Raw genomic sequence first — 18,418 nt, forward strand, 5'->3', positions numbered from 1 at the left:
ACGCCGACTGTCTCTCCCGCGCCCCCGTCGAACCCGCACCACTAGATACTGACGACGATTCTGGTTTTCTTTGTACTCTCCCGTCTTTAAACCTTGCTCAACAGCAACGCCAAGATTCCGAGCTCCAGCCCTTGATTGAATACCTTGAAGGAAGCCGCCCACAACCCCCACGGCTGTTCGCGCGTCACTTGTCCTCTTTCTGCCTACGTGGCGACATCTTATACAAGCGGAACTTTCACCCTACGGCAGCCGTTTTCCTGCTCGTTGTTCCCGCTACTCTCCGCGACGACGTTCTACGTGCATGCCATGACGAACCAACGTCCGGGCATCTTGGTTTCACGCGTACTCTCGCGAGGATCAAGCAGAAGTACTATTGGCGAAAACTCACAAAAACCGTGAAGCAGTACGTCAGAAGTTGTCGAGATTGCCAGCGCCGCAAAGTTCCACCACTAAAACCAGCTGGTCTGCTTCAGCCTGTCCGACCTCCTTGCTCACCTTTTGAACAAGTCGGGATGGATTTACTCGGCCCATTTCCCAAGTCTTCGGCTGATAACCGCTGGATTGTCGTCGCCACCGATTACCTCACTCGATACTGCGAAACACAAGCTGTTCAGCGAGCTACTGCTTCAGATGTTGCTAACTTCTTTATCAAAAATATTGTCCTTCGACATGGTGCTCCCGCTGTCGTCATCACAGACCGTGGTACGGCCTTCACTGCCCAGTTGGTCCGAGATATTCTGCAGCTGAGCGGAACTATGCACCGTACGGCAACTGCGTATCACCCGCAGACTAACGGTTTAACAGAGCGTCTCAACAAAACGATTGCGGATATGCTTTCCATGTATGTTGCCACGGATCATAAAAATTGGGACGAACTGCTCCCGTATGTGACATTCGCGTACAACACTGCCCTACAAGAAACCACCGGGTTTCCTCCTTTTCGTCTGGTCTACGGACGCGACGTCACCACTATGCTCGACGTGATGCTCCTACCAACTTCGTCTCAACCTACCGCACCAGATACAGACGCCTTTGTTCAGCGTGCCGAAGCGGCGCGGCAACGAATTGTATCCCGACAAAGTCAAGATGCTCGTCGATACAACATATGCCATTGAGACGTCACATACAACCAGGGAGATCTTGTATGGGTTTGGACCCCTATACGTCAACGAGGCCGGTCAGAAAAATTATTGCGCCGATACTTTGGACCCTACATAGTTTTGCGTCGTCTAAATCCTGTCAACTACGAAGTTATTCCAGCCGACACTTCGCACCACTCCCGTAGACCACGTTCCTCTGACATTGTTCATGTTACCAGGATGAAGCCTTACCATTCGCGCTGACTCTCATCCACAAACTTTGTGATGCGGCCCCTGTCGTCTCGTCCGTTGTCTTTCTCATTTCTTTTATTTTTTCCTTGTGGCATTTAACATCTCCCCAACTTTATTTACTTATTTCTTTTTTTTTTTTGGAGGGAGGGGTAATGGCACGCACTAGTTACGCTAGAGGTCGAGGAAGAAGAAGTGTGCGTGGTAGCTGCTGCAAACACGAACTGTAAACGGCTGTTCGCTTAGAACTGACTGACTGGCTTTTCCTCTCGTGACAATATGGTATAATAGTGGTAATACATAGACAGTATGTCTAATATGTATTTCTATTAGCCTAACAGGAAGCAATATTACATTGTATATGCACAAGTACAAATTACTTATAGCCTAATATGTGCCCAATGTGAATTCCTAACGGAATGACAAGGAACTAATAAACAATTTTTAGACAAATATGCACTTTTACCAGGCTAATAGATTTCTTATATGTACAACAAAAACAGACTAGTTAGACTAATACAAAGGTGTATGTGTTCACCAACACTGTCCATGCCATTGCTGAGCATTTACTCCCTTTACTGCTATAACCTACAGCTTTGTTTTCTGGTTCATTGCCAAGTGTAAATTTTTGTATCATAGTTTAAACGCTTCTACCAAAGCCATTTAGATACTTGTGTAGAATGGAAATATTAAAGGGACATTAAAGCCAAATACTAACTCTACGTGGACTGTTTAAATACCATTTGCATCCCACAAAATCACCTGGAAGTTGAATACTCTGCTACTTGTAGTTTGTGTGAGTTTTGCGAGCCAGCAAAACCTACGTAGCAGCACGCAATAACGAAACTAATGAAACGCGAAAACGTGAGTGGTGCAGAGTCGAGCGAAAATGAAACCTTTCGACCGCCTGCGTCGTTGTCAAGGGAAACTTCAATGAGTTCCTTTTTCTAAAAAAGAAATTGAACTGAAGAAGCAGCATTTTATTTCATCTTAGAATACAATACAAGGATGTTTCTTGCAAAGAGTGGTTGAGTACCAGTGACACAATTTAACTGAGGAGTGCTTCCGTCATCGGGTAAGTACTTGAATGTTCCAGGAAAGCCTCTAATCATGACCTGCATTTACCTCAATTTCTCAATTATTAAGGTTCTGTTCGCAATAATATTGTCACCTTAGAGATTCTCGACCACCTATCTATCACTTTAGCTTGACCTAATATTTGCCTTTAGTGTCCCTTTATGGGATGATGTAATTAGAACCTTTACGTGCACTTAGCAAAACATGCTACTTGTCTCTCAAGTGTGCAAACTGGACATGCACTGATTAGGATGGACAGATGGGCACCTGTATGCGTTTGTTGTTTTGTCATTGGAGCACTCCATTTTCTCAACAGACAATCATGGCCCATTTTTGTTAGCATGGAGGTGGCCTCTTCTACAAGCACATTTGATATTCCTTGGCGCTAGCAGAATGTCCAAGTTCATACTGCATATTTTTTGTCATGAGGTTTACTGACTGCATCCATGTTCTTTCATTAAAAAAAACAAAAAGAAATGCAGCATTCTAATCTGCCTTTGGACTTGTGATTTTAGGCTGAGGATTTGTGATCTCCGTGTTCTGATAGGAAAGCATTTGCTGAGTGCCTATGCAAGTCTAGTCTCAATCCGAAGGAGATTCAGCTTCAGTGCAAGTGAGCCTTTTGTTAGTATCCTTGGTAATTTGTGGTTTTGAGACTGCTTGGTAAGAATAAACTTCACCTCATTCAGTAAGGACAGCAGCCCAAGGTGAATTTCAATTAGTATTGACATTATTGCTTCAAGCATTGGCATGGTGCTAGAACAAGTGTTTGGGCTGGAGTTTTCTTTAATATCACCAGCTAGCAATAATAAACTGATAATATTGCTAGCACAGTCATACAAAATGGCAGCACAACAACCTGAGCTTGGCAACTACCAAAACATCTTATACAGAAAGCAAAGGAGCAGCAGCAATTATTTTTCTGTCAAGCTCAATGGAAGATCAGTGAAGTGCAAGTGCTAAAAGCTGGTGTATGGGTGGCACGACACTGCACGAGACAGTCCTAAAGGTGTGGTAGAAGGGAATAGCCAGAGGAAGGTGATTGACCTTCGACATACCTGCTTCAACAATCAAGGTCAGTCACATGTCATAGATACATCATCACTTCATATCCATAAATCGATTGCCACATATCTGTCAAGTTCAGTCACTGTCACTGCAGTCATAGCACCTGTCATAGCAACACAGGATGAGCGAGTAAAGAGCACAGGACAGCACTCTGTCCTGTGCTCTTTACATGCTTGTTTTGTGTTGCACTGTTCCTGTTTTTATTGTGAAAATTGTTATCTCCTCCCTCCTTTTTTTTTTCACACGTTTCATCTTGGCTGACAGCATTATATATAAGATTTGTAGGACAGAACAGGAGGTAGAAAATGAGTGAGTGCCACGTTTATCGCACGCAGCACAAGTTGAAATCGATGGCTGCCATTGTGGGTGGAGCCTCCCTGAGCTTTGTGGGCGTGGCAACCATGTGCGGACAGGCAGACTTCTACAGCCGCTTCCTGATGCCCGCCGTGCATGCTGTGCTGGACCCAGAGCATGCACACCTGCTGGGCGTCCAGGTGGCGCGGCTGCAGCTGCTGCGTCCCCAGCGGGAGCCCGACCCTGATGTTTTGGTGAGCACACTTCAGTGCCGGTAAAGGCTGCAGAGTGCTTTATTGGGACATTCTAGACTAGTGGTCCAGTGTAGGCATATCTTCTCAGGCACACAAGTAATAGCATGCTCCTCTAAAACTGTTTTTATATACTAAGAGGTTGTCACATATCGCTTTTTTATTTATTTATTTACCCTCAGGGCCAAAGCATTACAGAGAGGAGTAGGTATACAATAAAGCATAGTGTACAATAATATAACAAAGCATAGTAAGCCATGGTAACTCCCAGTTATATGTTAGCTAAAGCAGATTTAATGCTATCATAATTGGAAGCAATGCCGGAAGGAAGGCGATTCCAGTCTTGTGAAGTGTGAGCTAAAAAAGAGTAAAGAAAGGTTTTACTATGGGACGTGGCTCGATACCAACCTTAAAGCGATGGTTAACACGATCCGATATCTAATGTGGCTGAAGAATGAATTCGTCACGAAGAGTTGGGTGATGAAAGGAGTCTATGAAAAAAGTTAAAGCGAAAATTTTTTTTTGCCGGGATGCTAATGACGGAAGAGAGATAACCGATTTCATGGACATTATATTGGCAGTACGGTATTAACAGGCACAGATGAAGTGAGTAGAACGATTCTGTACCATTTCTAGTGAAGTAACCAAATTGTTAGGGCTTGGATCTCAGATTGGATTGGCGTATTCTAATTTAGATCGAATGAGTGTTTTATATAACAAGAGTTTTAACTATGAAGGAGCTGCTGAAAAGTTACGGCATAAGTAACCTAACATGCGATGAGTGTTGTTAATTATCTTCTCAACATGCAAAGACCAACTTAGATTAGATGTGATATGAACATATTTATAGGAGAAAACCGTGGCTAAGGGAGAGTTGTTCAGTTAATATGTAAAAGGACTACTAGATATGCAAGAGACAGGCATCATTTGTTAACATTTAGTTCCATTAGACAAGTATTGCACCAGTTAGATATATAGAATTTAGGTCTGACTGAAGAATGTTAGCATCATTATCAGTAACTATTTCACAAAAAATTATGCAGTCGTCAGCGAAAAGATGAATACTAGACTAAACTAGAGAAGGAAAGTTGTTAATGTAGATAAGAAGAAGGGGGCCTAATACGGAGCCTTTGGGGGCTCCATATTGAACAGGACATTGGTTAGAGGAATGTTCATTGCCTACAACAAATTGGGAACGATTTGAAAGGAAATCTGTGATCCACACACACACAAAAAAAAAAGACTATGATCAGTATTAAGCTGTCTAAGTTTATGAAATAGAAGTACGTGGGAGACCTTGTTGAACACTTTAGAAATATCTAAGTAAATACAGTTGGCTAAAGAAGAACAATCAAGAATGCGGTGTAGTTTATGAGTAAATGATACGAGCTGTGTTTTGCATGAAAATGGTTTCCGAAAGCCATGTTGAGCTGGTGAGAAAAAGGAGTCAGGTTCAAGAAAGGTGACAAGGTTCGAGAATATTATGTGTTTTAAGAGTTTGCAGCATGCACTAGTAATGGAAATGGGTCGATAATTAAATGGTGAACTTTATTGCCCGATTTAAGGATTGGAATCACCGTCCCAATTTTTTTAATGAGCTGGAAGAGTTGATGTGTCAAGTGGTTGCTCAAATATTTTTGTTAGTGTGATTTAACTGTAAACACAAGTATTTCTCAAAAATTTGCAATCAATGGAATCATAACCAGGGGACTTATGGTACTCTAAGTTGTTGATGAGTTTCGTAGTTCCAGCCGTGTTAACAATAATGGGAGGCATGAATGGGTAAATATAATGAAAAATGTCTGGAAGATGAGTGTTTGTAACCACAGAGAAATTTCTCGAAAGCTGTCATTTAGAATAGTAGCACACTGGCTAGGTGGAACAGAGTTGCCAGCAGCAGTGGAGTTATCAAGACTGGAGGTAATCATACGCCAAAATTTTCTAACATTAGATGTCAAAAGGGATGGTTCGGTACTCGACATGAAATTATCTTTAGCTTCCTTTAATGCTGTGATGTATCAGATGCAGATTTGTAGGCTGTGAAGTGCGAGTTTGAGTATGATAATTTGGCCAAGCGATATAGAATTTTTTTTTTCTATTAGAAAGTCACTTGATATGGGTATTATACCATGGTGCTCGAGGATTAGATGTGATAACACGAACAGGGACACATTTTTCAATTATTTGGTTTACTTTAGTTGAAAACATGTCCCAGTTATGTAGAATAGGATGCTCATCAAAGTTAGTCAAAATGTGTTAGTCAAATCAGCTAATTCATTGTTGATTGCCTCGAACTTAGCTCCAGCATAGCCGTGAATTGTTTAACATATTTTGCTGGTTTTTGGAACTTGCACACTAAAAAAAAAAAGGAGAGTAAGGAATGATCACTTATACTGGCAAATAAAAAATTCTAGAAACAAGGTTAGGTCTAGTTGTAAGGATTAGATCAAGGATGCTGGCCGAGACAAGCGTGAGTGGTTAACTGCGATAAAGAAAATGTAGAGCATAGTTCTAAAAAATTGTGAGCGTGCGAGGAAAATGGTGACATAACAGCTGGTTCTGTGTTCGACATTATGTTAGGAAAATTAAAGCCACCAAATAAGAATATGAGGGATAAAGGAAAACGTGAGACAATATCATTAATACTGTGTTGAAGTTCCGGGACAAACATTATTGCATGTGGGTGGACAATAACAAATGCCAATGACAATTTTTGGTGGCAAATTATTAAAGATACCATGATGATTACCGGACATGCCGCCATTGGAATCTGAACATGGCAACGTTTAACACTAGAACGTTATCTAGTGAGGCGAGTCTAGCAGTGTTATTGGAGGAAATAGAGGACCGTAAATGGGATATAATAGGGCTCAGTGAAGTTAGGAGGACAAAAGAAGCATATACAGTGCTAAAAAGCGGGCACGTCCTGTGCTGCCGTGGCTTAGTGGAGAGACGAGAACTAGGAGTCGGATTCCTGATTAATAAGGATATAGCTGGTAACATACAGGAATTCTATAGCATTAGCGAGAGGGTGGCAGGTCTTGTGAAACTTAATAAGAGGTACAAATTGAAGGTCGTACAGGTCTACGCCCCTACATCCAGTCATGGTGACCAGGAAGTCGAAAGCTTCTATGAAGACGTGGAATCGGCGATTGGTAAAGTCAAAACAAAATACACTATACTGATGGGCGACTTCGATGCCAAGGTAGGCAAGAAGCAGGCTGGAGACAAGGCAGTGAGGGAATATGGCATAGGCACTAGGAATAGCAGGGGAGAATTACTAGTAGAATTTGCGGAGCAGAATAATATGCGGATAATGAATACCTTCTTCCGCAAGCAGGATAGCCGAAAGTGGACGTGGAGGAGCCCGAACGGCGAGACTAGAAATGAAATAACTTCATACTCTGCGCTAACCCTGGCATCATACAAGATTTAGACGTGCTCGGCAAGGTGCGCTGCAGTGACCATAGGATGGTAAGAACTCGAATTAGCCTAGACCTGAGGAGGGAACGGAAGAAACTGGTACATAAGAAGCCGATCAATGAGTTAGCTGTAAGAGGGAAAATAGAGGAATTCCAGATCAAGCTACAGAACCGGTATTCAGCTTTAACTCAGGAAGAGGGCCTTAGTGTTGAAGCAATCAACGACAATCTTGTGGGCATCATTAAGGAATGTGCAATAGAAGTCGGTGGTAACTCCGTTAGACAGGATACCAGTAAGCTATCGCAGGAGACGAAAGATCTGATCAAGAAACGCCAATGTATGAAAGCCTCTAACCATACAGCTGGAATAGAACTGGCAGAACTTTCGAAGTTAATCAACAAGCGTAAGACAGCTGACATAAAGAAGTATAATATGGATAGAATTGAACATGCTCTCAGGAACCGAGGAAGCCTAAAAGCAGTGAAGAAGAAGCTAGGAATTGCCAGGAATCAGATGTATGCGTTAAAAGACAAAGCCGGCAATATCATTACTAATATGGATGAGATAGTTCAAGTGGCTGAGGAGCTCTATAGAGATTTATACAATACCAGTGGCACCCACGATGATAATGGAAGAGAGTATAGTCTAGAGGAATTTGAAATCCCACAAGTAACGCCGGAAGAAGTAAAGAAAGCCTTGGGGGAAGGCAGCTGGGGAGGATCAGGTAACAGCAGATTTGTTGAAGGATGGTGGACAGATTGTTCTAGAAAAACTGGCCGCCCTGTATACGCAATGCTTCAAGACCTCGGGCGTACTGGAATCTTGGAAGAATGCTAATATAATCCTAATCCATAAGAAAGGGGATGCCAAAGACTTGAAAAATTATAGACCGATCAGCTTACTGTCCGCTGCCGGCAAAGTATTTACTAAGGTAATCACAAATAGAATCAGGAACACCTTAGACTTCTGTCAACCAAAGGACCAGGCAGGATTCCGTAAAGGCTACTCAACAATAGAGCATATTCACACTATCAATCAGGTGATAGAGAAATGTGCGGAATATAACCTATCCTTATATATAGCTTTCATTGATTACGAGAAAGCGTTTGATTCAGTCGAAACCTCAGCAGTCATGGAGGCATTACGGAATCAGGGTGTAGACGAGCCGTATGTAAAAATGCTGAAAGACATCTATAGCGGCTCCACAGCCACCGTAGTCCTCCATAAAGGAAGCAACAAAATCCCAATAAAGAAAGGCGCCAGGCAGGGAGATACGATCTTTCCAATGCTATTCACAGAGTGTTTACAGGAGGTATTCAGAGACCTGGATTGAGAAGAATTGAGGATAAGAGTTAATGGAGAATACCTTAGTAACTTGCGATTCGCTGATGATATTGCCTTGCTTAGTAACTGAGGGGACCAATTGCAATGCATGCTCACTGACCTGGAGAGGCAAAGTAGAAGGGTGGGTCTAAAAATTAATCTGCAGAAAACTAAAGTAATGCTTAACAGTCTCGGTAGAGAACAGCAGTTTACGATAGGTAGCGAGGCACTGGAAGTGGTAAAGGAATACATCTACTTAGGGCAGGTAGTGACTGTGGATCCGGATCATGAGACTGAGATAATCAGAAGAATAAGAATGGGCTGGGATGCATTTGGCAGGTATTCTCAGATCATGAACAGCAGGTTGCCATTATCCCTCAAGAGAAAAGTGTGTAACAGCTGTGTCTTACCAGTACTCATGTACGGGGCAGAAACCTGGAGGCTTACGAAAAGGGTTCTACTTAAATTGATGACGACACAACGAGCTATGGAAAGAAGAGTGATGGGTGTAACGTTAAGGGATAAGGAAAGAGCAGATTGGGTTAGGGAACAAACGCGAGTTAATGACATCTTAGTTGAAATCAAGAAAAAGAAATGGGCATGGGCGGGACATGTAATGAGGAGGGAAGATAACCGATGGTCATTAAGGGTTACAGACTGGATTCCAAGGGAAGGAAAGCGTAGCAGGGGGCGGCAGAAAGTTAGGTGGGCGGATGAGATTAAGAAGTTTGCAGGGACAACATGGCCACAATTAGTACATGACCGGGGTAGTTGGAGAAGTATGGGAGAGGCCTTTGCCTTGCAGTGGGCATAACCAGGCTGATGATGATGATGATGATTATGATGATGATGATGCATTTTGGAAGATTTTCATGTCTTGAATGTTTTCATGAAGCCACGTCTCGGTCAGTGTGATGATATGGGCAGAAAATGCATCTATCGTGGATGACAAGGAGTTGTATTTGTTTAATGTGCTTTTTGCATTGGTAAAGAGGATGGCCACACAAGAACAGCTTGGGTGCTCATCACCCCTTGAGCTTATCACCCCCCTTCCCATCATCAGCCCATCGCCCCCCTTGTTATAGGAGCATCAGGTATACTACACGACTGTTCTTGATAAACTGCTGGCTTGTTCACGTTCAGTGTTTTGCAGTGTTTTGCACTGGGATAGCATTTTGAAGTGAGTTTAGTTAAGTACTATGAGCTCGCATTTGTGAGCATTACGTGCCAGTTTTGTTCACAAATCTGAAATAGGTGTTTATGGCAGCATCGCCTCTCAAAAGTTTTCTATTTTGCTGCAACAAAATGGTGATGCCATATGTAATGGCTACGACGAAAACACAGTGTTTACCATAGCTGTTACAGATGGTGCCACTGTGTTACTGCAGCAGAATCAATATGCTCAAAGTAGCATAGCCATTCTGGACAAAACTGGTAATTAATGCTTGCAAACGTGATAATGAACTAAAATTTTAGTGCGAACAAGCCTACATTTTAGCACAAATGGTCATGTATACCTGGTGCTTCTATTTATGTAACACTCTGTACACACACATACATGCACATGCAAGCACACATGCTTTCTTCCTCCGTTACTTGAAACATGTGCATGCTTGCTATGCATAAATTCCTGTGCACATTGCTTTGTGTACGGGCCCCAGAGCTTCCTCAAGCTGCCTCTAGCCACCTTTTGCCTAGTTCTCCTTTAGCTAGCTTGTTGAAATAAAATTAATTTCAACGAGTTTAGATCTTAGATAGCATCAAGAGATTTCTATGACTGCACCTTCCTCAACAGGTGATAGTTGCCGGTGTCACGAATGAACGTGCTGATCAGGCTACTGTTGAGCCACACTGTGCTGTCAAAAGTGGAGTGCATATAATCCCCATGAATCATTTTGTGCAAAACGCTGACTTAGTCTGCATACCGTTGGATGTAGCTTGTACCAGCCTGTTGTCTCCTGGTTTCCTTGGTTGCATTAATTTTTATTCGAAACTGCCCTGTGGCATAAAACATTTGGTACATGCAATTTATATATAATACAACGGGGGTGTTTGCCTAGCAGCACTAGTTCTAGGTTGTAGCGCTAGGCTTAAACAGGTCGGTACTATGGCGAAACAGGGAAGCCAGCCATTCTCGTCGTCTTCTCTTTCACAAGCACTATGCCCACTGCCCAATTTTCGGATATTTTTCGCCTTTGACGCGTCGTCCCGGCGGCTGCGTTCGACCAAGCGTCGACTCCGACCACTGCCCGCCGACCAAGCGTCGGTGCGCCGCGCAGCCGACCCCTGGGGCTTAGCATGGCTGGATATTTTCGGCGAAAATGGAGGTTGTTGTCCAAGGGGAGGATATTTCTCCTGAAGAATTTTCCGAAAAGGTCGGTTGGTTCACGATCAACACAAACCAGCAAGGCGGCAGCCATGATGGCGGCTGCAAAGGAGGAAGCCAAGGTGTCGGCTCGGATCGAGGAAGGAGACAAGATGGCGGCCGCGGCCACGTGAGCACCAAATCAATCAAGATTGCGGGGAGGAAATTGGCGCTGCGCTCCGTGGCGTCACAGCAGCCACGCCTACCTACTGGCCTGCATAAGGTGATAATCCGACCGAGCGGTGGATTGAAAGCTCTATCTTTGGGTGGAGACGTGAAGATATATGAGATTGTTCGAGCCGCTGCGGGCGTGAATTTGAAGGAGGCTAAGGAAGACATTATTCAACTTAACACCAAGCAAAACACCATTTTGGTGGGCACCATAAGTGAAGAAAGAATGCATCGGTACCTGAAGATAAAAATACTTCAGGTTGATCAGGCAAAATACGAAGTAAACGCCTACCTGTCAGCCCCCGATGGTAGTGGCAAAGGAGTTATTCATGTGATCCCGGTGGAACACACGGAAGCACAGATTCTGGACAACCTGGATTGTTCAAGGAACCCCAAAATCAGAGGGGTCAGAAGAATGGGGAAGACATCTACCTCAGTTCTGATACTCTTCGTAAATGATAATGTGCCGTTTTGGATCTATTATGGAGGCGGGCTCCTCAAGTGCTTCCTCTACAAAAAGAAGTTTGAGGTGTGCAACGCATGCGGACATCTTGGGCACCGCTCTGATGTGTGTCCGGACCCGGACGACGTCAAGTGCCGCGGCTGCGGTACGGTGAAGCCACCGGATGGACACGTGTGCGATCCCAAATGTGCTCTTTGTGGAAAGGGACATGAACTGGGCAACAAGAAGTGTCGCGAGATCTACCGAACTCCGTACATCGTCAGGAAACGCCGGTGGGAGCGGAAGCTCCAAGAAGAGTAGGCGAAGAAAACGCCCACCTTTTGGGCGAAAAATCCGCTCAAGAAGCCGGGAGGGCTTCCGGAGCCGCTCCGACTCCTTCCCTCGCCTCGATCACCCGGGCCGTTCCAGCTCCAGGGGCCGCTCGAGCTCCAGGGATCGTTCCGGCTCCGGGGTCCACTCCGGCTCCAGGGCAAGATCGTCGTCAAGGCCGAGGAATGAAGTCAACAAGCAAAGGGAGGTGAGCTGGGTAGATAAGGTCTCCCCAAAAAATACGGAGTCCGAGGAACTCGCCAAGATGAGAATCACGGTAGAGAAACTTATTAAAAGAGTAGATGACCTCGAAAAGGAAAACGCTATGCTAAAAAGGGAGAAGAAATTAGCTAACGCAGTCAAAACAGCTAACACGATTGTAACCCACCCAACCGTTGAAAGCACTGTGGCAATGCAGGTAGATGACACCCGCTCCCCACCTCTGAAAAGGAAACCAGGCGCGAACGCGCCGCAAGAACCCACAATGGCAGATCTGTGCAAAAAAATGGACGACTTCCAGGCGAGCTGGGAGGCAAAGTTCGCATCAGTCATCCAAGCCATCCAAGCGCTATCGGAAGAAAGCCAGAAACACAGGGCCGCGTTGGTGAGCATTAATAACTGGCAGAGGGAAACAGAGCAGAAGGTACATGGTGGTTCTCAGACGGCTGCGACCCTAATACCACTGGCTGATAATTCACAATTCAATCATGGCCAGACACAATAAACACACAATTTGGCAGTGGAATTGCCGCGGGTACCGTCGCAAAAGGGCGGTCCTACAGCAGCTCCTTCTTGGCAAAGACAATCCGGACGTAATCGCTTTGCAAGAAACTGCAGGGATGGCAAAATTATCGGGCTACATATCATTTAGTACAGATGATGGAAGATCCGGACTAACCACCTTGGTCAGGAGAAATGTGGCAGTCGTTAAGCACGACACGGAGGTTATCAACGTAGACCACGTCCTTGTTGAACTCATTCCGGCAAAAAAGAAAGAAGGCAGCCTCTTTATTCTCAATATCTATAGCAGCCCGAAACAAAGGAAGGCCCGATTTGGGCCTCTTCTCCAAAAAACTGCGTATTGCCAACGGGCAAGCTTTGGTAGTGGTGGGAGACTTTAACGCCCAACACGCTGCCAGGGGGTACAGAAAAGAAGGAGTTAAGGGAAGGGAACTCTGGCTGAATGCACAGCAAGAGGGGCTCACCTTAATGACCGACCCCCAAACCCCCACTAGAACGGGTAATAGTGTCAGCGTAGACACCTCACCCGACCTCACATTCGTCAAAAACGTGGGAGATGCAACCTGGGTTAATACCCAGGAAAACCTAGGTAGCGATCACTTTATTCTCGAAACAGTGGTGAGCGCAGGCCCTGCCAGGAGAAAAGGCAGAAACCAGCTAATTGTTGAATGGGATGCCTTTCGCAAAATAAGAAGCGAGACGGCAGTGAGTGAGATAAGTGATATTGATGAATGGGCTAAGAAACTGGGCCAGGACGTTAAAAACGCAACCAAAGAGATAACGGAGGACTCTGCACTGGAGATAGCGGACAGCCACCTCCTCCATATGTGGGAGGCTAAGCTCAGCATGGAAAAACGGCTCAGGAGGCAAAGGTGGAACCGCAATCTCAGGAGACGGATCGCTAGGCTCAATAAAGATATAGAAGATTACGCGCTCAAACTAACCAGGCAGAACTGGGAGTCCACCTGCGATAGGATTGACGGAAATATAGGCCTAGCTAGGACATGGAATCTACTCCGCTACCTGCTGGATCCACAGGGCTGCAAAACAGCGCAGCGACAGAACCTTCAAAAAATTCTTCACTTGTACGAAGGTACGGAGGTAGATCTAATGAAGGACATACAGGAGAGATACATAGGGGACACTAGCAAGGAACCTCTACCTAACTATGAAGGCGTAGGCAACTCCAGCCTAGACGAACCCATCAGCGAGGCGGAGGTCCGGGCGGAGATCGCCAAGCTCAAAACCAAATCAGCTTCAGGCCCGGATGGCGTTAGCAATAAGATGCTTCGCAATCTAGACGATAACTCTATAACTGCATTAACTAACTTTATGCAGAAGTGCTGGGAAGAGGGTAAACTACCAAATCAGTGGAAAACCGCTAAGGTGGTGATGATCCCAAAACCAGGCAAGAAACTCCAGATAGAGAACTTAAGACCTATCTCTCTAACCTCTTGTGCAGGCAAGCTTTTGGAGCACGTTATTCAAACGCGGCTCAATAACTACATGGAGGATAATGACCTCTATCCGCATTCGATGGTGGGCTTTAGGCCCAGGCTCTCTACCCAGGACGTGATGCTGCAACTAAAACACCAAATCATCGATGCGGAAACGGGGGACGCAAAGGCAATCCTAGGGCTTGACCTAGCGAAGGCCTTTGATAACGTCACACATAAAGCCATTCTTGAGAACCTTCAGGACTTGGGAGTAGGCGTACGAACCTACAATTTCATTAGGGACTTCTTGTCCGACCGAGAAGCAAAACTCCAGATTGGAGAATGCCAATCGGATGACATTAAATTAGGCAGCAAAGGGACCCCACAGGGCTCTGTGCTCTCGCCCTTTCTTTTCAATGTGGCCATGATCAAACTCCCTGAAAGACTGCAGGCTATTGAAGGACTAAATCACAGCATATACGCTGATGACATTACGTTGTGGATAGCTAGGGGCAGCGATGCCCAAATAGAGAAAACCCTCCAAAGGGCTATCCAGGCAGTTGAGGGTTACGTCGGACCTAGGGGACTTAAATGTTCACCGCAAAAATCGGAACTGCTTCTATACCAGCCGAAAAGCAGGGCCAGTAAGGAGGAACCGCAAATCTCTCTCACGGCTGGGGGGATCCCCATTCCAAAAGTGGACAAAATCAGAGTTCTGGGACTTTTGATTCAGGCCAGCAGCTTTAATGGCGAAACAATAAGGAAACTAGACGGCTGCGCACTGCAGACCATGAGGCTGATCAGCAGGATCGCCAACAGGCGGTCCGGGATGAGAGAAGCGAATCTGGTTAGGCTAGTCCAGGCCTTTGTGATAGGTAGAATAGCTTATGTGGCTCCCTTCCTCAATTTTAGGTCATTCGAGAAGAAGAAGATTGAGGGCATCATACGTAAAAGTATAAAACAGGCGCTGGGGCTTCCCATCCGCACTGCAAATGAAAAGCTTTTAGCTCTAGAGCTCCACAACACTCTTGAGGAGATTATTGAAGCAGTGAGGATCTCGCAGTATGAGAGACTTGCGGGAAGCCCTACAGGCAGGAAAATCCTAGCTAGGCTGGGCATAAACTATGAGGGGCAAGAAGGCATCAAAGTCGACCTGCTGCGAAGCGTGCGGAATCGACTAATAATCCCACCACTACCTCAAAACATGCACCCAATCCATCACAAGGAACGCAGAGAGAAACGGGCGGAGGCTCTTGAGAAGCGTTTCAAGAACTCGAAGGACGTGCTCTACGTTGATGCTGCAGACTATGGCAACGGCCGCATGGCGCTAGCTGTAGCGAGCGCTGAAACTAGATTGATAGCCAGTGGCACAGTTCCCACGGATTGCTCTCAGATTGGAGAAGAATCTGCCATAGCACTTGCAGTTGCAAGTACTTCAGCCAAAATTATAGTCAGCGACTCTAAGGTTGCGGTGATGAACTTTGCCAGAGGCAGAATTTCTCCCGAGGCGAACAGAATCCTGCAGACCTGCAGAGATAGCAGGAAAATTGAAATAACCTGGGCACCTGCGCACGCCTCCCTCGCTGGGAACGAGGCGGCCCACGAATTAGCTCGAGGACTTACATTCCGAGCTGGTGGGCTAGCCGAAGGCTTCACGGGGCGAGACCGCTTAGTGTGCTACAGAGAGATCACACAACACTACAGACTAGGGCGGGTTAAATATCCTCCGGCTGATGCATCCTTAAACAAGAGCCAGGCCTCCACTTGGCGTCGCCTGCAAACCAACTCGTTTCCAAGCCCGGTGTCGTGCAGCCTCTACTACCCGGGTCAGTACTCCAGCCAGTGTAAGCTATGTAAAGCCAGGGCTAATCTTAATCACATTCTGTGGGAATGCCCACAGGCTCCCTCTGAGGGAAGGATAAAGTCTTTAGAGCAATGGGAGACCTTATTACTCAGCTCCGATCCGGAGATTCAACTGAAGACCGTCCAACTGGCCGAAACCGCCGCTAGGGTCCAAGGACTCCTGGCCGTCGTCTAGGTGGGAAGGCTTAAAGCCTTCCCTACATCTGTTGGACAAATAAAGTTTTACAATCCAATACAGGTAGTGGCACCTTGATGAGTACAGTCTGGGGCAATTCCATAAGAGGTGCGCTAGATCTGCAAGGGCAGATGGGACAGGTTGTGCCAAAGGCTGGCCTACATTTCGGAGCCTATACACAGGTTGCAGCTGGCGTCAATGCTTTGCATGCAAATAAATATCACTTGTGATATTACTTGCCATATATCACAAAAGCGTTTATATGTCACAGGCCTTCATTCACACGTGTTGGTAGTTGCTGAGTTTATTGCAAAAGCATTATATGCCTCATTACATGCAAATTTGGTGTTGTCAGTGGCAGCTGACTGAAAAATGGTACCAAAAATGGCCGATGGCGCAACGGGTAAAAACACATAAAGATACTCGGATTTACATCAGATTTGTCAGGGAGGTTTCTGTAAACGAAGTCAATTAATATAATTGAAAAGAAAGCTTGGTACATTTCGATCTGGGTGGGAATAGAACCCGGGCCTCCGGGATGCGAGACGAGCACGCTTCCCCGGCGCTACGGTGGCTCTACAATTATGGTTGACTAAAGTTGTGCCTAGTGCGTGTGTCATTGCACACGTCATATCGCTGCCTCCCGCACATCACTTGCTCTTCGGATTTCATCGGTGCTGTGTCTACTGCAATGCACTTTGAAGCGTCTACCTGAGAGGCAGCTGTGAAACATGGTTGCCCACGGAAGCATGCCTGGGAGGACGAAGCCAGGGAACACAAAAAAGATGACATAGTCGCGACAGACCTACCATCAGGCATAAAAAAAAAAATTCATCATTCTGCAGCAAAATAGACTGAATGTTTCCAGCCTGTGGCCAATGTATACGCAAGCACACACACCGATTCAGCAGAAAGAACTTTAATGCATGTTGAAAACATAATTCGAAAACATTTCACCTAAGCGATTATAATGGTTTCGCATTCCCACATGTAAGCAGTCTTAAGTGTCTCTGCTTAATTTTTTTAGGCCACCCACTTGCATGGTGTTTAATACAATGTTAATAATTGTTTTAACTTTTGTTTACCATAAATGTTCATGAATGTCAAAGATGTCCATGTGTACGGAAGAAACTGAATGACTCAGGTAGTGCAGCTGTCAAGTTTTGTTTTTGCTGAATCTATGCATAAAGCCATTTTGTTATTTGCTGCTCTTGTGATGAAGTGTTTCTGTGTTCATGAACACATCTTTCGTATGAAAGAATTAAAGTTTGTTTTTAACAAAGACAAGTTGTGAGTTGATTTCACAAGAAAAATTCTTTTAAGTCCACGGGAAAATGTAATCACCAGCATTGACCAAAAGGTATTACTAAATACAATCCACTTAGAAAAAAGACTGATTATTATTTGTATTTTATTATATATGCTTTCATAGCTAATTGGTTATGCAAAGTACTGGATGCCGAGTGAAGAAGCCCTGAATGTGAAGTGTTTCCTTGAGGCAGTGCTGCTGCACATTCCTTGCAGCACACAGAGCTGTTTGGCCTGCAGTTCTCCAACCCAATAGGTCTGGCAGCAGGCTTTGACAAGCATGCAGAAGGTGTGCCTGGTGCCCATGACTGGGGCTTTGGCTTTGTTGAGGTTGGCTCAGTGACCCCACTGCCACAGCCTGGAAACCCCCGGCCACGTGTGTTTCGGCTCGCTGAAGATCTTGCGGTGGTCAACAGGTATGCCAGCCCTTTGAATAAACCTGTGTCCGCCAGAGCTAGGCACACAGAGCAGTGATGGGATAGCTGCACCATTCTGCTCGAAATTGGCATTTTATCAGAAAATTGTGCTGTGCCTGTGCCAAAGGAAGCATAAGAGTGAAAACCTTACACATTTATTCTGTTGATGCTGGCTGTCCAGTCAAACAGAAAAACCTACAGCACATCGTCACCATCCTCGTCATCTTTGAAAATCATATACCATATTTTCCAGTGTATGTTTCACGGTGTTTTTCAGAATTTTTTTGTCGCTGCATCTTATAGAATGGTGCGACTTATATACTTCTTTTGCTCTGAAAAAACTGCCATCAAAACCGCATTGGATGCTATGGCCACACAAAGCGCACTGGGTTGACCTCCTCTGGCAG

At 45.2% G+C, this 18,418-nt stretch overlaps 1 protein-coding gene across 4 annotated transcripts in view; it reads left to right on the forward strand.

Annotated features, from left to right (window-relative positions):
• Positions 1–18,418, forward strand: part of Dhod (dihydroorotate dehydrogenase 2) — a 98,981-nt gene that overhangs the window by 9,413 nt on the left and 71,150 nt on the right. For all 4 annotated transcript variants that reach the window (XR_008612802.2, XM_055071557.2, XM_055071558.2 and 1 more), the window contains exons 2-3: positions 3,809–4,021; positions 17,812–18,011. Coding sequence is in view for 3 of the 4 variants with exons in the window: in XM_055071557.2 (XP_054927532.1) it covers positions 3,809–4,021; positions 17,812–18,011 (413 nt within the window). In the remaining variant the exon portion in view is untranslated. The remainder of the gene's footprint in view (positions 1–3,808; positions 4,022–17,811; positions 18,012–18,418) is intronic.

The sequence above is a fragment of the Dermacentor andersoni genome, chromosome 5 (assembly GCF_023375885.2).
Source record: "Dermacentor andersoni chromosome 5, qqDerAnde1_hic_scaffold, whole genome shotgun sequence".
NCBI lineage: Eukaryota > Metazoa > Arthropoda > Arachnida > Ixodida > Ixodidae > Dermacentor > Dermacentor andersoni.